The 21,234-nt window shown below is 33.6% G+C and overlaps 1 protein-coding gene across 1 annotated transcript; it reads right to left on the bottom strand.

Moving 5' to 3' along the window:
• Positions 1-540: 540 nt before the first annotated feature.
• acss1 (acyl-CoA synthetase short chain family member 1) lies at positions 541-20,883 on the bottom strand. Its single transcript, XM_073826922.1, has 14 exons — positions 20,303-20,883; positions 20,033-20,129; positions 16,896-17,095; positions 14,698-14,873; positions 10,585-10,737; positions 10,202-10,349; positions 9,285-9,422; positions 7,624-7,716; positions 7,349-7,461; positions 4,483-4,609; positions 4,077-4,204; positions 1,851-1,914; positions 1,470-1,591; positions 541-1,265 (listed from the first exon to the last, which is right to left on the bottom strand). The coding sequence occupies exons 1-14, from the start codon at positions 20,643-20,645 to the stop codon at positions 1,089-1,091; spliced, it is 2,079 nt and encodes a 692-aa protein (XP_073683023.1). The 5' UTR covers positions 20,646-20,883; the 3' UTR covers positions 541-1,088.
• Between the last annotated feature and the right edge of the window lie 351 nt (positions 20,884-21,234).

Raw genomic sequence — 21,234 nt, 5'->3', positions numbered from 1 at the left:
AAATATACATCTTCACTATCAGTTTTTATCAATTTAACACAACCTTGCTGAATAAAAGTATTAATTTCTTTCACAGAAAGAATAAATGCTGTTCTTTTTAACTTTTTATTTATCAAAGAATCCTGAAAAAAAAAAAAATCACAGGTTCCAAAAAAAATTAAGCAGTGATAAATCAGCAAATTAGGATGATTTCTGAAATATCATGTGACACTGAATACTGGAGTAATATGCTGACAATTTTGCTTTGATCACAGGAATAAATTCGATATTAATGTATATTAAAATAGAAAAATGTTATTTTACATCGTAATAATATTTGACAATGTTAAAAATTTTGTCTGTATTTTTAATCAAATAAATGCACTACAATCTAAAAAAAACCATTAAAAATCGTACTGATCCCAAACTTTTGAACAGCAGTGTGTGTATATTATACATAACAAGTGGAGGAATGACACAGCCAGACAAAATTATATTTTTTAATTTTCAAAATAGAAGTTTTTATTCTAAGAAAATGAGAATATTAAGAATTAGATGGAAACATTTAGACTTCCATGTTATATGTAAAGTATATATCACATCATAATAGCATCATTATATAGTAATATTGTAATATTGATTGAAAATTAACCAAGTCATATCATGTGCATCCTGTCACTAACATTAGAAAATAAAGGCATAAAAAATCCAAAGAGGATTCACAGAAGAAAAAAAAAGAGAATATGAGAGAGGTGAGATTCGCTGGACTGGAACACAAACTGATTGAGCACCTTAAACAAAAATAAAATCTCTTAATCATCTCTTAAGCAAAAAATACTGATGCTACACAGCAAATCGCACCTAGTCTCTGGCCACAGGAAGAAAACTGTGCAAAACGTTTCATAATTAAGTTTAAAAAGAGGTTTGTCCAAGTTGTACTAACCTTAAATGTCACAGATGTTACAGAGGGGCTAACATCCAGTTTAGATGGGATTCACAAGCAAATTTTACCTGTGTTGCTAACATATGGTAGACTCACATTTACATGATTCCCTCTCATCACAGTTTTGTATTCATAGTTCCTCAAACATCCCAAAAGTCTTTTTTTTTTACTTCTTAGCTGCATGACTTCTGTAGTGTTTATGGGCCTCGACGATTTCTGAAACGACGGTGGGGTCGTCCAGTGTGGAGACGTCCCCCAGGTTGCTTGTGTCCTGCATTGCGACCTTCCGCAAGATTCTCCTCATGATTTTTCCAGAGCGTGTTTTGGGAAGTCGCTTTACAACCTTAAAGAAGAGAGAAGAGAGAAGAGATGCTTTCACAGCTGACAAAACAAACCTCTAAACCATCTGTGCACCAGATCTGCACAGACTGTGATTTTTGTGTGTGTGATCAGTCATAATCCTTCTTTGTAAATCATAAAATAATAATATAGATTAAGCGTTAACAATGTACAATAAGGTTCAATAAAAAAAAGTCAATGATTTTACCAGGAAATGATCAGGGACAGCATATTTAGCTATTTTGGTCGCCACTAGGTGTCTCAGATCTTCCATAACAGCAGGCTGGTTCTCACAGGCAGATTCTTTTAAAACCACAAACGCAAATGGAACTGGTCAAATAGAAGAGAAAGTGAGAGACATGTAAGCATTTGGCAAAGTCTGATCTGTTTTAATCACTGAATGACTGATTTTGTGATGCTCAATTAAGCCTCGTTTATTTTTATGTTGTTTTCAGAATGAACAAGGGTGTTGTGAAGCACACAATGAAAGGGGTCAAAAGGTCTCTGGTTGCTGGGGGGTGTTCCAGATGGCTCATGAATGAAAAAGGTGGGTTGAAGAACAAATCGAGGGTTTTGTCAGGAGTCTCACCTTCTCCTTTGATCTCATGGGGAATTCCGATCACTGCGGTCTCAGGAACTTCTGGATGTTCATCCTGATAACAGAGAAACACACATAGTCAGGCAAAAGCTTAACAATTTGTCAAAATATTTCCTATGTTTTCTATATTCACAATTCTGTAAAAAAAAATTTTTTTTCAAACAGAGATCACAATTCTCTGATGATTCTGAACTAATCAAAACAACATGTCATTTCCTAGAGGCTGCGACATTAATTGTTGCAAAAGCACCAATTAAAATGGCGGCAGTTTATTAAAAAATGTCTCAATAATTTGAATGAATTATTAAAAAAAGTGTTTGAATGAATGATTCAATGATTCACTCCTAAATACTTCATGGGTTTTATTACTGAATGTTCAGCATTTTTGAACGAATCTCCTGAATCAATGATTCAGTGACAAACACATTTTTTAACATTTTGATGAATTTTCAAAAATAGTAGTCCTACTTAATATTTTGTTATAATTTTTCAGGATTCTTTGATGAATGGAAAGTTTAAAAGAAGAGCATTAAATTTAAAATATAAGCATTTTTCAACTTTATAAATGTATTTAGCATGGAAGCACATTTATGCCACTGAATAAAAAATGAAAAAGGTTTATTGTGACGTTCAAAGTATTTTGCGAGATATAAACAGTTTTTATCTTGCAATTCTGACTGTATTTCTTGCAAATGTGAGTTTATATCTTACAATTCAAGACTTTTTTTCTTGGAATTTAAACTTTTTTTCTCAGGATTGTGTGATATATACTTAAGTCAGAATTGCAAGAAAAACTTTATATCTCACAGTTCTGACTTTTTTCCCCTCACAATTCTGACTTGTAACTTGCAACTGCGAGTAATAAAGTCCACTTTTGAGTTTATATCTCACAATTCTGATTTAATATAATACAAACTTGCAATTCTGAGAAAAAAAGTCACAATATTGAACTTTATAACTTGCAATTGCGAGTTTATATCTGTTCTGAGAAAAAAGTACAAATTACAATAAAAGGCAGAATTATAATATATATATATATATATATAAAAAATAGCATTTGTCAAATCGCAAAAATTCAGAATTGCAAAAAATGAAATGAGAATTGTGCAATATAAACTCGCGTTTGCAAGAAAAAACTCACAATTGAGTTTATATCTTGCGATTCTGACTTGCGATTTCTGAGAAATTGCAATTGCGAGTTTCAATCTTAATTTTGAGAAAAACGTCAGAATTGTAAGACAAAAAGTCAGAATTACAATATATAAACTCGCATTTGCGAGAAAAATTCTGACTATTTTCTCAGAATTGCGAGATATAAACTTGCAATTCAAAATTTTTTCTTGCAAATGCGAGTTTATATCTCATAATTCTGACATTTTCTTGCAATTCTGACTTTTTTTCTCAGAATTGTGAGATATAAACTCGCAATTGCAAGTTCTAAAGTCAGAATTGTGAAATATAAACTCGCAATTTTGACTTTTTGCTCGCAAATGCGAGTTTATATCTCATAATTCTGACTTTTTTTTGCAATTCTGACTTTTTTCTCAAAATTAAGATAAAAAACTCGCAATTGCAGGATCTACAGTCAGCACTCCGAGATATTTTTCGGAGAAAAAGTCTATATAAACTCGCAATATAAACTTACATTTCCAAAACTTGCAATTCTGACTTTATAACTTGCAATTGCAAGTTTATATTGTGCAATTCTGACATTATTTGTTGGAATTGTGAGTTTATATTTTACAATTCTGACTTTAGAACTCGCAATTGCGAGTTTTTATGTCACAATTCTTGTCTTCAGAATTCGCAATTGCGACTTTATATCTTAGAATTCTGAGAAAAAAAGACAAAATTACAAGTTTGTATTGTGCAATTCTAAGAAAAAAGATCTGAATTGTGTGATGTAAACTTGCAATTGCGAGAAAAAAAAGAATTGTGCAAAAAAAGTAGCAATTACCTTTTTTTTATTAAGTGGAGGAAACTGGATCCATAATTTAGTAATTTTGGAATTTAACAGGAAAAAGGAAGAAATGGACTTCTGAAGTCTTACCAACTTTTAACTTTTAAACAGACTCTCTATAGAACAAAAAAAACCTAATTTTCTATGTTTTGAATCAGGTTTTAATTTGCCCAGTTATTGTAGTGTTGGTTATATATTAAAATGATTTAAAAGAAGGCGCTAAGCTCAAGAATACTGAACTATGCTTGTGGTCTCACCAATGCATCTTCTATCTCAGCGGTCCCCAGCCGATGCCCACTGATATTAATGACGTCGTCCATTCGTCCTGTGATCTGGTAGTAACCGTCTTCATTTCGGTACGCCCCATCACCCGTAAAATACTGACCTGTGACAGTTAACACCTTAATACCAGCTTATACCTTTGATCAATATCAATTGAACTTTTTATGGAGTAAAAATTTGAATGGAGTGCAATCTATAAAACGTTTAAAGAATCCAAACAGATTATTTTGACATTTCCTCAGCTAGGACTTGCTAACATTCCTCTCATGCCCTCGCTTTAAAGCCAAAAAGAAGAGTTTAATAATTCAACAAGTATCCAAACTTTTGTGTTTCATAACTTTCACAGCAAGGAGCTTCAAGAGCCTCTGGGGTCTTGCTCACCTTGGTACGGTTTAAAATATGCATCCACGAATCTCTGGTGGTCTCCAAATATGGTTCTGGCCATTCCAGGCCAAGGCTGGGTGATGCACAGAGCTCCACTGACATCATTCCCCGTTATAATCTCTCCCTGTTGATGAAGCAAAATGTAATATTCTACATTACTAAAACATGTGCACTGAGAGGCCCTGTTTCTCTTCAGCTGATCTTAATAGGAGGGGGTGAAAATCTTTCCCAGAGGGAAACAAAAGAGCGCCTCAGAGGAGATTGGACGTGCTCCAGCATGCATTATTACTCTTTTTTTTTTCCAGCTGCAAGAGAGAATTTGAGAGCTCAAAGTTCATCACTGTCTGTCACACAAAGCTTTCTTTAATCACAGGAGAAGCTGAACGCATGGATCCAGGCAGAGCCAGGCAGAGCGAAAGACAAATATAACCCATGTTCAGGTCTGATTAAGACAAGCTGCTAGCAATTATCTAAAACAGTTGTTAACTACACTAGAAAAAAACAGGATGAGCTAATTAGAACTAATTGTCGTAATTTACTTTCACAATGGTAACTTTAGAAGTCACAATATAACAACTGTGACATTATTTGTCATAAACGATACGACTTAAAGTGTGAGTTTGTATCTCACAACTGTCTTTTTTTGTGATTGTGACTTTTCTTTAATTTTACAGATTATGACTATTTATTGCAAATCTCACAAATGTCTTTTTATTTCACAACTTTGGAATAATTGTTTTCATTTTATGACTATATCTCACAATTGTGACGTTTTTTTATAATTGCAGCATTATATCTCACAATTACGACTTTGTATTTTACAGCTGTAAAACTATATCTCATGGTTGCACTTTTATTTCTAACAATTGTGACTTTTAATTTACAATTGTACGTTTATTTCAAAATATTACTACATCTTACAATTGCTAATTTATTTTTCACAATTCTGAAAATTTATTTTACAATTTTCACTTCATATTTTAAGTTATTATATTTCAGTTGCAACTTTAGTCCTCACAAAAAAAAAGTATAACTTTACATTTCAGAATGTTACTACATTTTACAATTGGGGATTTACATATAACAGTTAATACTTAATACATTTCAGACTTGATATATTTCAGTAATATATTTCAGAATATTACTACATTTTACTGTTGGGGATTTACATATCACAATTATGACTTTTTTCACAATTGTAACTTTATATTTGAAAATTACTACATTTTTACAATTGGAGATTTATATATCACAATTCTGACTTTTTCTTACAATTATAACTTTATATTTCAGAATATTACTACATTGTACAACTGGGGGTTTATATATTACAATAATGATTTTTTTCACAATTATACATTTATATTTCAAAATATTACTACATTTTACATGTGAAGATTTATATATCACAACTATGATCTTTTTTATAATCATAATTTTAAAATTCAGAAGATTACCACATCATACAATTGGGAATTTATATATTACAATTATGACTTTTTTCACAATTATAAATTGATATTTCAGAATACTACCACATTTTACAATTGGGGGTTTTTATATATCACAATTTTGGCTTTTTCACAATTATAATTTTATATTTCAGAATATTACTACATTTTACATGTGGAGATTTCTATAATCACAATTATGACTTTTTCATAACTGTAACTTTATATTTCAGAACATTACTACATGTCACAATTGAGGATTTATATATCACAATTATGACTTTTTCTTACAATTACAACTTTATATTTCAGAAGATTATTACATCTTACAATTGGGGATTTAAATATAACAATTATAATTTTTTTCACAATTAGACCTTTATATTACTACATTTTACAATTGGAGATTTAAATATAACAATTATAATTTTTTTCACAATTAGACCTTTATATTACTACATTTTACAATTGGAGATTTATATATCACAATGATTACTTTTTTCATAATTATAACTTCATATTTCCGAATATTACTACATGTTACACTTGGGGATTTATATATCACAATTATGACTTTTTTCACAATTATAACTTCATATTTCAGAATATTTCTACATTTTACAATGAAGAATGATATAATCACAATTATGACTTTTTCACAATTATAACTTTATATTTCAGAATATCACTACATCTTACATTTAGGGATTTATATATAACAATTATGCCTTTTTCACAAATATATCTTTATATTTCAGCATATTATTACATTTTACAATTATAACTTTATATTTCAGAATATTACTACATCTTACAATTGGGAATTTATATATCACAATATTACTTTATCTCACAATTGTCACTTTTTATTTTAGATTACAACTATATCTCACAATGGCTACTTTTATTTCCAATTTATATCCCCCAGTTATGACATTTCACAGCTGTAGCTTTTTATTTTACATGACTATATCTCATGGTTGCACTTTTATTTCTAACAATTATGACTTTTAATTTGCAATAGTAGCTTTACTTCAAATTATGACTATATCTTACAATTGCTAATTTATTTCTCACAATTCAGAAATTTTATTTTACAATTTTTAAGTTATTTTTAGATTATTATATTTCAGTTGCAACTTAATTTCTCTCAACTTTATATTTCAGAATATTAATATATATTACAATTGGGGACTTATATCTCACAATTATGACTTTATTTCTTGCAATTTCCACTTTTTTATCTCACAATGTCACTTTTTTGACATTTGACATTTTTTTACTTTGAGGTGGACGTGCTTCTTTAGTATTGTGCTGTTTAAGAATTTAACCTGCTATAAATGCATCGCATGTTCCTAAACAAAAAGTGACCAAGCATTGAGTCAGGACACAAATAAACACGTATACATCACCTTCTCCCCGAGTAGCGCTGGCTGGATGCCAAAAAAGGGTCTCATAGCCATGGCAGGCCGGATCTCTGCTCCCGGTTCAGCTGGGAGTGGAGCGATACACACACCACCAGTTTCTGAAGAGAGAGAGAGAGAGAGAGAGCCTGGTGAATTATTAATCTATTTCTGATTAATGTCACACATGCTGTAAATCACCCCATCAGGGCTGCCAGACTAAGAATTAAGGGTACAGACAAGAACAGATGCAGTGATTGACACTCTTACAGAGTGCATTTTACCTGTCTGCCACCATGTGTCCACCAGAGGGCACCGTCCATCCCCGACCACATTATGAAACCATTCCCATGCCTCATGATTAATGGGCTCTCCAACTGCCAACAGATCGCACATTCACATGGTCATTTATATCGACAAATTCATCGACCAACCTACTGCACTTAACTTGTCTCTGTTGATATGACTTGGCAATTCAAGAAAATCTTAGTCTTATCATTTCAAGTGGAACTGGCAGGTGCTAAAGGGACAAACAAAACCCAGACTGGCTACATATCTAGTGTCCTTGATGTTTGGCACAAAGTCAGATTTTCCATTGTCGATTGAAGCTGTGTGACTAGACTCATTAAATTTTAGCCAAAGTAAGAAGGCTAAATTTTAACTGTGGCTGAACGCTCTCCCGCGCAGAGCTGACTATACCAGTGTGGTGGAAGTACAATATCTAGGCTGGCAACAAAAAGGTCTTCGGTTCAAACCCTGAAAAGGGTAACCCTTACAATGAAAATCTGATTAGTTCCCCTTCCCCACTGTGCCCTTGCAATGAACCTATCCCTCTTGAAACAAACATTCCCTCCAAAGTAACCTGGGGTTAAGTCATAATACGTTGCTAAAATGACAGACTTTCATAAACAGTTCATACAGTTCACAATGTTTTATGATAACAGGTGAATTTTATTTTTGTTTGCGGTTTTAAAAAACCAAGGAGAGTGAAAAGTAATATAGTAAGCAAGTGTAGACAAAGCAGGAATGTGTTTAACACAAACTACGCTTCAAAAGTCTGTGGTTGGTAAGTATTTTATACTCACCAAAGTGCATTTATTTGATCAAAAATATAGTAATAATGTGAAATATTTTTTACAATTTAAAAGATCTGTTGGAATATATTTTAAAATGTAATTTATTACTGCATTCTGCAATGGCAAAGCTGAATTTAACTGGTAAAGAAGGTTCAAACGCTCACTGATGCCTCAGAAGGAACCACAATGCATTAAGAGTCAGGGGGTGAAAACTTTTTTGAATTTGAAGATCAGGGTAAATTTAACTTGTTTTGTCTTCTGGGCAACATGCAACTATCTTCTGTAGCTTCTGAAGGGCAGTACAAAATAAAAACATATGATATTTAGGGGAAAATAAGAAAAAAATGTACACCTCTTCATTCAATTCAAAAGTTTTCACCCCCGGCTCTTAATGTGTCGTGTTTCGTTAAGGAGCATCATTAAGCGTTTCAACTTTCTGTAATAGTTGCATATGAGTCCCTCAGTTGTCCTCAGTGTCAAAAGATGGATCTCAAAATCATATACAGTCATTGTTGGAAAGGGGTCAAATACACTGAAATACTGAAAATCCAAATAATTTGTGGGACCTGAAGGATTTTTCTGAAGAACAGCAGGCAGTTTAATTTTTCAGGACAAACAAGGGACTCATGAACAACTATCACTAAAGCAGTCTCGTGGACTATATGTAAACATCTTTTATGTGAAATATCTTATTCAGGTCAGTATTACATAAAAAATAACATGCATTTTGTATGATCCCTCTTATTTTGGTAAAATAAATAACATTTTACAGACTCTGCTAGGTGTATGTAAACTTTTGACTTCAACTGTATAAATTACAATAGCTGTGTAGTATTTTTTGCATTTATTTACTAAACCTCTAGTCTTACCAGATGCAAGGGTCTTCAGTGATGACCTGTCATATTTCTTCACCCAGTTTTCTTCATATTTCAGGAGTAATCTGATGGCAGTAGGAGCTCCATAAAACTGATTTATCCTTAACCTCTGAACTGTCTCCCAGTAACGACCTAAAACAGTCACAAAACACATTCTAGCAGTCAAGACAAAGACAATAAAGAGTCGGATTTACAACCAGTGACAACATTTTAACAGAACACATACATTGTGAAACTACCAAAAAGTTATTAAACATGAACATCAACAGTAATTATGACTACAAATGTTCCACAAAAAACATTTCCTAATTGATACCAGTTTTTACAAAGCAAGTTTTTATTAGAAGAACATCAGAGGAAATGTTTCCTGCAGAGGTCGCACTGTAAAGCCCACACTGGTTTACGGCCACTCATGAAGGCTCATTTCCATTAAAATACACTCATAAAGGCAGATAAGACTCACTATGCAGGTTAATGTGTCACGCGATTTTATCTTAGGACTGAACAAAAGATGTTCATTTACTTTTGAAGGGCTGGGAGGGAAAATAGCACTATCTGACATGATCTAGAGGGGTCATCACCTCTATCAGAATGGATAAGAGGAGGAACATGACCAAAACAATTACTAAACTTCAGGACTGAATAGCTGTGTCTCTAAAACACTTCACTAAAGAGAGAATTAAACAGGATGTGATGCATTTGAACCATTTTTCTATTTGACTTCACTTAAATTGCTTTTACCGTCTGCAGATAAGGTGCAATGCTTCTGCAATACAAATGCAAAGTATTCATCATGCAGATAAACCACTAAACTCAAAATGAAATTGAAACTGAAATAGAGATAGAGTGTGTGTATTGTATAAACTGCATGGATCATTAGTATTGGTGATTTCTCTTCTTTGATATCTCACCTGGATTGGGGTACACAGGTGTGCTCTCAAACAGAACAGATGTGGCTCCGTTACACAGCGGTCCGTACACAACGTAACTGTGACCCGTAATCCAACCAATGTCAGCAACACAGCCAAACACATCTCCAGGTGTGTAGTCAAACACATACTGCAACAACAGACAAATCATATAAACACTATACATCATATCACATAATAAAAGATTTGGTTTTTGAAACAAGTCACATATGCTCACCAAGGCTACATTTATTTAATAAAAACACTGTAAAAACTGTTATACTGTGAAATATGACACTGAAGACTGGAGTAACGCACACAAATATAAATATATATTTTGGCTAGTTTGACAGCATCTGTAAGATCAGAGAAGCACAGAGACATACCTGATGTGTGAGGGAAGCATATAGCAGGTAACCAGCCTGTGTGTGCACGATGCCCTTGGGTTTACCCGTACTGCCTGAGGTATACAGCATGAACAACATCTCCTCGCTGTTCATGGGCTCTGGAGCACAAACTGAAGGCTGTCCTGCCATCACCTGACACAGAAAAAGCATTTACATTATCAGCACCACATATTCTTTTCACTGTGCATTGCTGCATATTTGGCAATACTACATAAAAACAATCATACCAATAAAGTTCTTAAACTGACTGAAGGAAAATTTATTTTAATTTAATACATTTAAATTAGCTGCATAACAATCATCACATACTGCAATGCCACATAAACAATGCCACTGAACTGAACAAAACTTGCATATTTTCCTAATTATTGTCATGTTTTGGGCTGTACTATTCGATCAGACCGGGAAAAACATTTGGAGTTCTATAGACTGCCAAAAGTTATAACAAATCATGGAAAAAAGTGCATAAAACTGTCTGAGGTACAAAATGCGTTTGTGGTTGACCAAACTGAACCAGGATTTCCAGGGCAAGAATCTTGACAACCTTCAAGTTTGTCTTATCATTTTTGGTCAAGTAGGTGAAATATTAGGAAAGGAAAAGGAAAAAGGAAAGGAGGTGAAGTGAGGCCAAGTATGGTGACCCATACTAGGAATTTGTGCTCTGCATTTAACCCATCCAAGTGCACACACACAGTAGTGAACACACACACACCGTGAACACACACCTGGAGCAGGTTAAGATATTAGGCTAATATCTTAACTAATATTGCTTGTATGTATCTTTACCACCTATTAACTTCAGTTTGTTAAAATATTACATTCTTTTCTGCTTATTAAGTCCTTCTCTATACGATTTAGCAGCTTCCAGACATTTTTTTCTGTGGTTTCGGGTAACTGACCAAATCGTGACGTAAGTGGAAACCTTCTATAAGCTTTGTTACTTTTGATATGAAACTATAAAAGTCTATTTATTACAGTATTCAAACAATGTAATGCCATTTTGGCGCTGTTTAATGTTAAGTGACAGATCGCTGTAGTGCCTCAGTTCAAGAGAACGTGAACTAAGAATCTGCTCTGCTTTAATACCAGTTTCAGCATGAAATAAAATGAATACACATCCAAAGGATGTTTAAAAGAAAGTACAACTTTCTGAAATGCATATCCTGTCCCATGTAATCGCTCAATAAGTGTTTCAACCGTGCAAAGACCGATTGTTAAAAAAATATCACATTTACCTCAGAAAAATTAATATTCGATGACCATAAATTCTTTAATCAGCTAGAAAAACAAACTCTAGACAGGAGCATTTTTGCTAAATATAAGCACCATATAACAAATTCATTATATTTTTTTACTGTTTTTCAGTGTTTAATTTATGTTTGAATAAATCCGTCAAGTTTTTATGACAGCCACCATTTAAATGTTAATATTTCAAAAAAAAGGATAAAAAAATAAAAAGAGCAGAAATATTCATTAAGTGTAATTTAAGCGTTTGTATACAAATCATTTAATTTTAACCTTCGCTATTGTAGTAACGTAGTACCAACTGACTCTCATGTATATTTTAAAGCATTAGTTGAGAGGTTTTTTTTTTTTTACCTGATAAATATCCCATATAATTTAAATGAAATCAAATCGCAGGCTTGTGAATCAGCCTCAAATCGAATCATGAAATTTGTGTCAAAACCCAGCCCTACTAATAATAGTACTTTTTATTCTGTTTAAATCATTCAGTTAAAATGCAAAATCATGTGTTAGTCCTGTAAAGATAAGCACAGTAGGGGGAGGATGAGGTGTGGAGTTGTTTATCATTGTATCTCAGTGTGCTGGTGTCGATATGACAACAGGATCTATTTGATATGGATGTTGCACACAGCAGGAAGAACTACTTTCTACACCTTCACACACATCTGTGATTGTAGAGCTTCAGGAATTTGTCTTTGTTGTTCTTCAGAACTCATTTAAAATCACTTAAATGCAATGCTTAAATTCATGCTTTCATGCAAGAGTTATCTTTCAGTACTGTGTTTTGTTGGATGTTGTCTTTTATTTTATCTGTTGTGCAAGTTAATAATAACCTTTGTTTAGTCTAAATGGATTTTCCGCTCATTTTACCAGCAGTAATGTTGAAGACTAATGTGTTTTCTGCAAATAATGCGATTAAATGAGATATTTACCCTGCAACCAAAACATTCATCTTAAAACTAAACCTATTTTAACAGCATGTGGAAAGTGTTCCAAAGCCCAGACCTGCTTTTCTGCAAAGTAATTCTGTACAGTTTTTTTTATCACATGTAATCTTGTATTTCCATGAACTGTTCCTACAAATAGAATACTGCCAAACTGTCTGACATGTGACCACTATGACCATTTCCAGACAAGAAAAATCCCTGCCCTTGTACAGAGTGGGTGAACATCACTATAGAAACAGAACAAGTACGGGCTGTGCACCAACTACTCCAAAATGAAGTGAAAATAGGACTCCTAGTTTAGTGCCCTAATTAGATACAAATTAGGGACACATTCCTTCTCCAATTCACAAACCATCACAAAGCTTTGTGAAAACCCTGTTTCTATCTCTGAAACCATATGAAGTGTAAACTTAGCAAGAAGTGACTACTGCACAGAAATAAAATACTTGGAAACATTTATATATCTGATGCTTAGGCAAATGTAAAGCCTTTTGATATCCTTCTTAATCTAAAGCATTTCTTCTTTGCTGCAGTCATGTTACTGTTATTTTTTATGGTTCAGCAAATTATCTTTAAACAGCACATTTGTTTTGTCTGGCACATTGGTAAGATCAACAGACAGGGTTCAACAGTAAAGACTCATTTTACTTGCCCAGTTGAGCCAATATTTTTACTGGCACCAACACACACACCCAAAAATTACATTGACTTTTTTATCATTGAAATTTATAATTTGATGTTTACCTTTTGCACAGTTTTGTGTGTTTCTGGTTTTAAATGTATATTTTTACATTTTTAAATACGTGTTTATTGTATTGCATTTATCATTGTATTATTTATTATTAGATACCACACATACACTACCAGTCAAAAGTTTTTGAACAGTGAGATTTTTTATCTCTTCTCTGCTCGACCAAGCCTGTATTTATTTGATCCAAAATACAGCAAAAGAAGTAATATTGTGATTTTTTTTTTACTATTTAAAATAACTGCTTTCTATTTAAATATATTGTAAAATGTAATTTATTCCTGTGATCAAAGATAAAGTTTCAGCATCACTGCTCCAGTCTTCAGTGTCACATGATCCTTCAGAAATCATTATCTATAAGCTGATTTGCTGTTCAAGAAACTTTTTAATATTATTATCCATATTTAAAACACTTGAGTACATTTTTTCAAGATTATCTGATGAATAAAAAGATCTAAAGATCAGCATTTATCTAAAATAAAAAGCTTTTTTAACATTATACACTATAGCATTCAAAAGCTTAGAGTCAGTGTACTTTTTTTTAGCAAGGGTGCTTTAAATTGATCAAAAGCGATGATAAAGACATTTCCAATGTTACAGAAGATTTTCATTTCAGATAAATGCTGTTGTGCTGTTTTCTGAACTTTTTATTCATCAAAGAAACCTAAAAGAAATTCTACTCAGCTGACTTCAACATAATAATAATAATATTAATAAATGTTTTTGATCAGCAAATCAGAATGTTAGAATGATTTCTGAAGGACCATGAGACTGGAGTATCGATGCTAAAAAAATCTGCTTTGAAATCACAAGATTGATACTGTTTTTGCTGTGCTTTGGAAGAAATAAATGCTTGGTGAGCAGAAGAGACTTCTTTAAAAAAACATCAAAAATCTTACTGTTCAAAAACTTTTGACTGGTAGTGTATAAATGTAATTTTTGGAGATAAGCTTTCTTTAGTAAATTATAGTGCAACAAAAGCAGGAAATTATAAGGTGTAGTGCTGGCTCATTTTTTTTCAGTTAAACGCAGACCATCCTTATTGTTGAGTCCTGGCAAAGGTGAATAAAAACCAAATGAAGAAAAGACAAAGTGTTTCTAATTCGGCTTTCTAATCTGTACTCTGCAGGAGCTCACTGTTGTGTGATTTACCTCATCTAATGAAACGTCTAGTTTCCCCATCAGCACGCTATTGTTAGTTCTCTTGGCCACAAACACGTGGCGAACAGACGGACAACTCTTCACTGCTTTATCCACCGTTGGCTTCAGTTCGAAGATACGGCCGCCCCTCACGCCTTGGTTGCATGTGATGACAAACTTGCACTGGGCTGTGCGTATGGAAGAGAAAGAAAAAATGTAAACAGACACTATCCAGACAATGTACAACACAGCCAATGAGCTAATGCACTTGGTAGCTACATTTAGATATGATAGCTATATGTAAACACACTTCATTTAAGGTCATTTTTAAAGCAAATGATAAGTTCACTATATTTTAAGAAACCTGCCTCTACCGAACCACTGTCATTGGATGATATTTGTTCATTATAGGATCAGAAAGAAACATCTGCTCAGTGTCTGTTGTATAAAATAAGATAAGGTAAGGCCTCTTTAAGAACAAACGCCCTCTGGAACTTATCTCTGTTCATACCATCACGTACACACATACATCCCAAAAAGCACTGGGTTTTTGTTTAACTAGCTACCTTTCCCTATTTTGTACAAAACACAACATGGAAACACACTTGACCCCTCAGTCAAGCTTAGCATTCCTGGAAAGTATACAGGAACTTCACTAGAATTTAATAACCAGCAGTTACGTTTAATAGTCAACAAGATACTAAATTGACAATATTTACTTTTTAATACAATTTTAATGTGCTTAGTCTTATTGTACACAATTGCCAGGACCATTTTTTAATTTCCATTTCTACAGAAGTCTATATAGATACAGTATAAACAGTTAGAATTTGAAATATTATTACTATTTTACAAATAACAGTTTTATTTTAATATACACTACCAGTCCAAAAGTTTTTGAACAGTAAGATTTATAATGTCTCTTCTGCTCACCAAGCCTGCATTTATTTGATCTAAAGTACAGCAAAAACTGTCGAATTTTGAAATAGTTTTACTATTTAAAATAACTGTTCTATTTAAATATATTTTAAAATGTAATTTATTCCTTTGATTTTAAAGCTGAATTTTTTGCATCATTACTCCAGTCATGTGATTCTTCAGAAATCATTCCAGTATTCTGATTTGCTGTTCAAAAAAAGTTATTATTATTGTTGAAAACAGCTGAGAAGAATTTTTTAAAGTTTCTTTGGTGAATAGAAAGTTCAGAAGAACAGCTTTTATCTAAAATAGAAATCATTTGTAACATTATAAATGTTTTTATCATCACTTTTGATCAATTTAAAGCATCCTTGCTAAATAAAATTAATTTCTATAATTTTTTCCCAAAATTAAAAATTATACTGACTCTAAACCTTCGAATGGTATAGTATATAATGTTACAAAAGCTTTTTATTTCAGATAAATGCTGATATTTGGGTCTTTCTACTCATCAAAGTACCCTGACACAAACATACTCAGCTGTTTTAAATATTAATAATAATATAAATAAAAAAGGTTTCTTGAACACCAAATCAGCATATTAGAATGATTTGATTTCTGAAGGATCGTGTGAAACACTGAAAACTGAAGTAATGATACTGAAAATGTAGCTTTGTTTACAGGAATAATTTACATTTTAAAATATATTCAAATATTTTAAATAATAAATATATTTCACAATATTACTGCTTTTGCTGTACTTTGGATTAAATAAATGCAGGATTAGTGAGCAGAAGAGACTTCTTTAAAAAACATTAAAAATCTTAATGTTCAAAAACATTTGACTGGTAGTGTATTTTAAAAAGTAATTTTCAAGAGCCATTACTCCAGTCTTCAGTGTCACATAATCTATATATTCCTATAGAAACCACTTTTAACTATTCATTTAACATTTGACAAACCCTACATTTTTGTAATTAAATATCCTCCTAAAATATGTAGTGGGTGCATAATTTTCTCAGACATGCTTTTGCTCATCTCTAACGCAGGTGTGCGTTTAGATGGTTTCAAACACTACAGTAATTTTACAAAAATTATGAACAAATTAAAAGAGCGTGTTCTTGCTAGATCAGTTTTAATAGTGGGTATCATTAGAGAATAATCAGCATAATTGACCTCAGATTAAATTATTGTGTAAGTTTATGGTTATTTTTCTACAACGTGTATCTACTTTTCAGCGACTGAGACAAACAATCCACTGCTTTATAACAAAACAACATGATTTTACTCACCATCCTGAATTCTGCCAGCCAGAGCCTCTGAGCTGAACCCTGCAAACACCACCGTGTGTACGGCACCAATACGGGCACAGGCCAACATGGCTGCTACTGCCATAGGAGACACAGGCATGTAGATGGCCACCCGCTCTCCCCTCTGGACACCATAACTCTTCAAAGTGTTGGCAAGGCGACAGGTCATCTCCAGAAGCTCCCTGAGATTTAAATGTTTTACAAATATTAACATACAGGAAGTCACGCGGGTGGGAAAGGAAATCTGTGATCGTTTAATTTCAAGTGGTTCAAGTGCTGATTTGAAGTGGACTTGCAAAAAAAACATTTGGTCAAATGGTCACAATGCACTAAACTGGCATTTACAGGGTGTAGTTTAATAGTGTATTTATATACTATAATAAAGTATTGTCAAGTTTTTGTTGGTCTAATAAACGTGTTTGAGGAAACTGGTTCAAAGGATCAACGGTTGAGACACATGTCTAAGCAAACAACTCTACAGTACAGCCTGTACTGTACATACGTCATGCCTCAAGCATTTCTTGATTTCCTCCATATGTTTTTGAGATCAGAGTCAAAACACTTTCACTTTCATACAAATGCATATCGTTGTCTTTTCACTTCCTGTTCACTCGTGGAAGCAGGAAAGTGACGTGTACATGTATGCTGCTAACGGTGTCATCTTTTGCACACAAGACTGATTGTGCAATGTGACTGCTTCTTCACAAAACACCCTCAAATGATTCCTATCTGACCTAGAAAGAGATACTGGGAAACTAATCTGCACATCTCTGCAATAAAACATGAGAAATAGCTCATTTTAAAGGTTCAATGCACAGGCCAGATCAGAGGAAACGGTCTGCTGACTGGTGTGTTTTGTTAACAGTGCGGACAGTAGATCCTGTAAATATTTAGCCTACTGTTAACAGCGGTGATCTGAACCACAGCCAGGAATATTCAGTCCTTATTTCAAGCACTAGAGAGCGGGGGCGATTCAAATTCCATCACAGGACCCTCAAAACCTGTCTTTGTTCTCCAGCATGTGATGGAAATCCCCCCAAACTCTTCAGTAGCTTGCTCTCATATTACATGTTAACCATGTCAATCCCAGTATGTGCAGAATTTCTAATCTATCACAACATTATTAAAAGAGTCATGATGTGAAAAATCTAATTTGCCTAGATCTTTTGGTAAATAAGAAGTCTTTGTACCATTAAAACATCCTGCATTTTATAGCTTGAAACATCCTCCTCATTATAAACAAAGCATTTATTTTATCAAGCTCTAAAAACAGCTCGTCTGGATCTGAGGTGCAAGGTGACGTCACACGGGCACAAAATTTTGCATAAACACTGCCTCCAGAGCAAAGCATCTACAAATTTTTCTCACCATAGGCCCCGCCCACTGGAGTTCAGTCAGTTGCTTAAACGGCTGACACGCTGAATGCGAGTGTGGCATTGTGTCAAAAGCAAATATAAATTACAATCACTGCCGCTATCTTGTCTACACTGGATACAGTATACAGATGCGCATCTGCTTTCTGACAGTCCATGTGCTTGAGTGTGTGGACAATAGGACAAATGGAGTGAAAGAATGTTTGCTTTGAGGCGTTTGGTTTAAACAGCTCATTCGCATCTTTGTACAGATATCAGAAGGATCCTAGCATAAGGAATGAGTTGATAGTTTATTTGTAATGGCATGCCGTATCGTGTCTGAGAATTGATTTTGTTTTGTAAACAAGGCATGGCGTCATGAAGAGTTCACAAAGAAACATTTTTGAAAGATGAAGCAGTACTAGATCTGATTGCAGCTGCATGATAAACTGTAAGTAAATCAATGCTTTGTCTGGAAATTAATGTTTTAATCATGTTGTCAAAACACTCACATGCAACAGCGAGGTGGCGTTGATATGGTTTCCTATGCAATGACATTAGCCAATCGTAACAATAGCCCATTCCTAAGCCTTAAAGGACCCGCACCTTAAAACTGGTCATTTTAGACAGAGGGTCAGAATGAGGGTTGAAAATAATCTTTTTCCACATATGTATTTGTTTTTTGTGCAAAAAATCTTTATTAACATTATAAGTAAACCTCAAGGAACATATTAAAATAATAAAAAAAAAACATGTCATGGCCCCTTTAAGAACAGTATAAAAACTAATATTCTGTATGAGAGTACATTATTATTAAATTAATGATGTTTAAATATTAATTATTAATAATTAAAGATTATGAGGTGAGCATTAGATGACCACAAAGGTAATCTAAATGCAAAACTAGGGGAAATTAGCATAAATATGCAGAATTAATTAGGAAAATATGCTATTTGCTCTTAATACCACTGGAATAATTAACTTGCATTGATGCTCTTGTTAACTGAAATAAAGATGAACTAATATATATATATATATATATATATATATATATTACATGAAATAAAAAGTTGCCTTGCAGCTGACTACTGGCTTAAAGCTAAAAAAATATTAAAATTTAAATAAAATTATATTAAGGCTTAAGAGAGATTAAATGAAAACATAAAAAGCTAATTAAAAAATTAATAACACTATCGGCAACATTTATGTAACGTAAATTGACTTACTGATTGCCAGTCACTATTGGAATAATTTCAAAACTAGAAAATTAAAAACCCTGGACCACAAAACCAGTCTTAAGTAGCATGGGTATATTTGTAGGAATAGCCAAAAATACATTGTATGGGTCAAAATTATCAATTTTTATGGCAAAAATCTTTAGGATATTAAGTACAGATCATGTTCCATGAATATACTTTGTAAATGTCCTATTGTAAATATATCAAAACCTATTTTTTTTTATATGCATTGCTAAAAACTTCATTTGGACAACTTTAAAGGCGATTTTCTCAATACTTAATTATTAGCTTATTTATTCAGCTTTCAGATAGACCTAATGTACAAATGAAAAATCGTTATGGCTGGGTTTGTGGTCCAGGGTCACAAATAATTAACAGCAAAGTAGACTTTAGTTTAAAGAGACACATGTTAAAACTGCTCGCTATGACCCCATGTGTTGAAAATGTAAAAGTGGGGGTGGAAGAGGGCAATGGGGGCGGGGTAATGATAAAGTGCCACATGTGAATTTCTCAGGAGCTTCAAACGTACCTGTATGTGATCCTTTCTTCTGTGCCAGGTTCATCTTTTTCCCAAATCAAGGCTACTCTGTTTGGATCCGTTGCCACGTGCACATCCAAACAATTCACTGTCAATAAGCGTTAAGAGGAAATAAAATACTGTGCTTACTGTTGACAAGAAATTTCTTCCTTATGCAATTATAAAGCATGTGAAAACGTGAGTATAACCATCTCAGTTAAATTAACATACACTCATCACTTTTTATTCTGGTAGGTAGATAGAAACAAGTGTAACACTCACCGGAGACGTTCAGTTGCCCTCCAAGAAACCAGTTGATTTTCCCGCTGGAGAGATCGCAGTCCGTCACTTGATCAAAAGGCTTAGTCCATGCCAGTCTTTCCTTGGCAATGGATCCCCAAAAAGTTTCTGGATCTTTAACTGACAGTTCATATAAATCTGCGTAGGTCCTTCCAGCGAGATGCGAGCTGAGGTCCGGTTGAGGCGCGCTGATGCTGCTGGACAGAGACCTCGCCTGACACCGTGAGATGAACACAACACTTTTGCGCAAACATCTCTTGCTCCCAAAGATAACATTTCCCCTGGTCAAAGAATTCAACAAACTTATGCTAACACGTCCAGACATTATTGCACCAAGTCTGTGCTGGAGTGAAGTTTGCTCAAGTTTCTAGAGCCTGTGACTGTTCCTCAGAAGAGAGGGAGGAGGAGGAAACTTGTTGACAAAGTGCTAGCCTGAAGAAAAACTCACTACAAACCGCCCCCTAAATGAGCTTCATTGTGAACCAAACCATGTCATGAATCACAAGAGCTTTGGCTTGCACAATCAATTCCAACGCTGCAATTTCCTTTATTAACCGGGAGTTTTGGATGTTACATAATATCGGATTGTACTAAGTGCACACATTATTGATTTAGATTAAGACACGTAAACATGTTTTGTTTACACATTCTGTGAAAAAATAAATAGTTTCAAAGCAGCCACGTACGTTTTTCACATGGTAAAGTAATTCATTTATAACGACGTTCGGATCAAACGGTTTCACTTTTCGGTTTCTAAAAGTGGATCATGAATGAGACACGTTGATGTACTCAACTACCCCAAACTCATGCTGCCCCCTGGTGGGAAAGTGCCCGTTTAATTCGATTTCTTCAAACAATTTTGCTGCTTTGCAGGACAAATACAGATGTGGAACCCTCTCCTGGATCAAAACGCA

This window comes from Garra rufa, chromosome 21 (genome assembly GCF_049309525.1).
Source record: "Garra rufa chromosome 21, GarRuf1.0, whole genome shotgun sequence".
Classification (NCBI taxonomy): domain Eukaryota; kingdom Metazoa; phylum Chordata; class Actinopteri; order Cypriniformes; family Cyprinidae; genus Garra; species Garra rufa.
The sequence above is the reverse complement of the archived record's forward strand: the minus strand, read 5'-3'. Positions and strand labels throughout refer to the sequence as shown.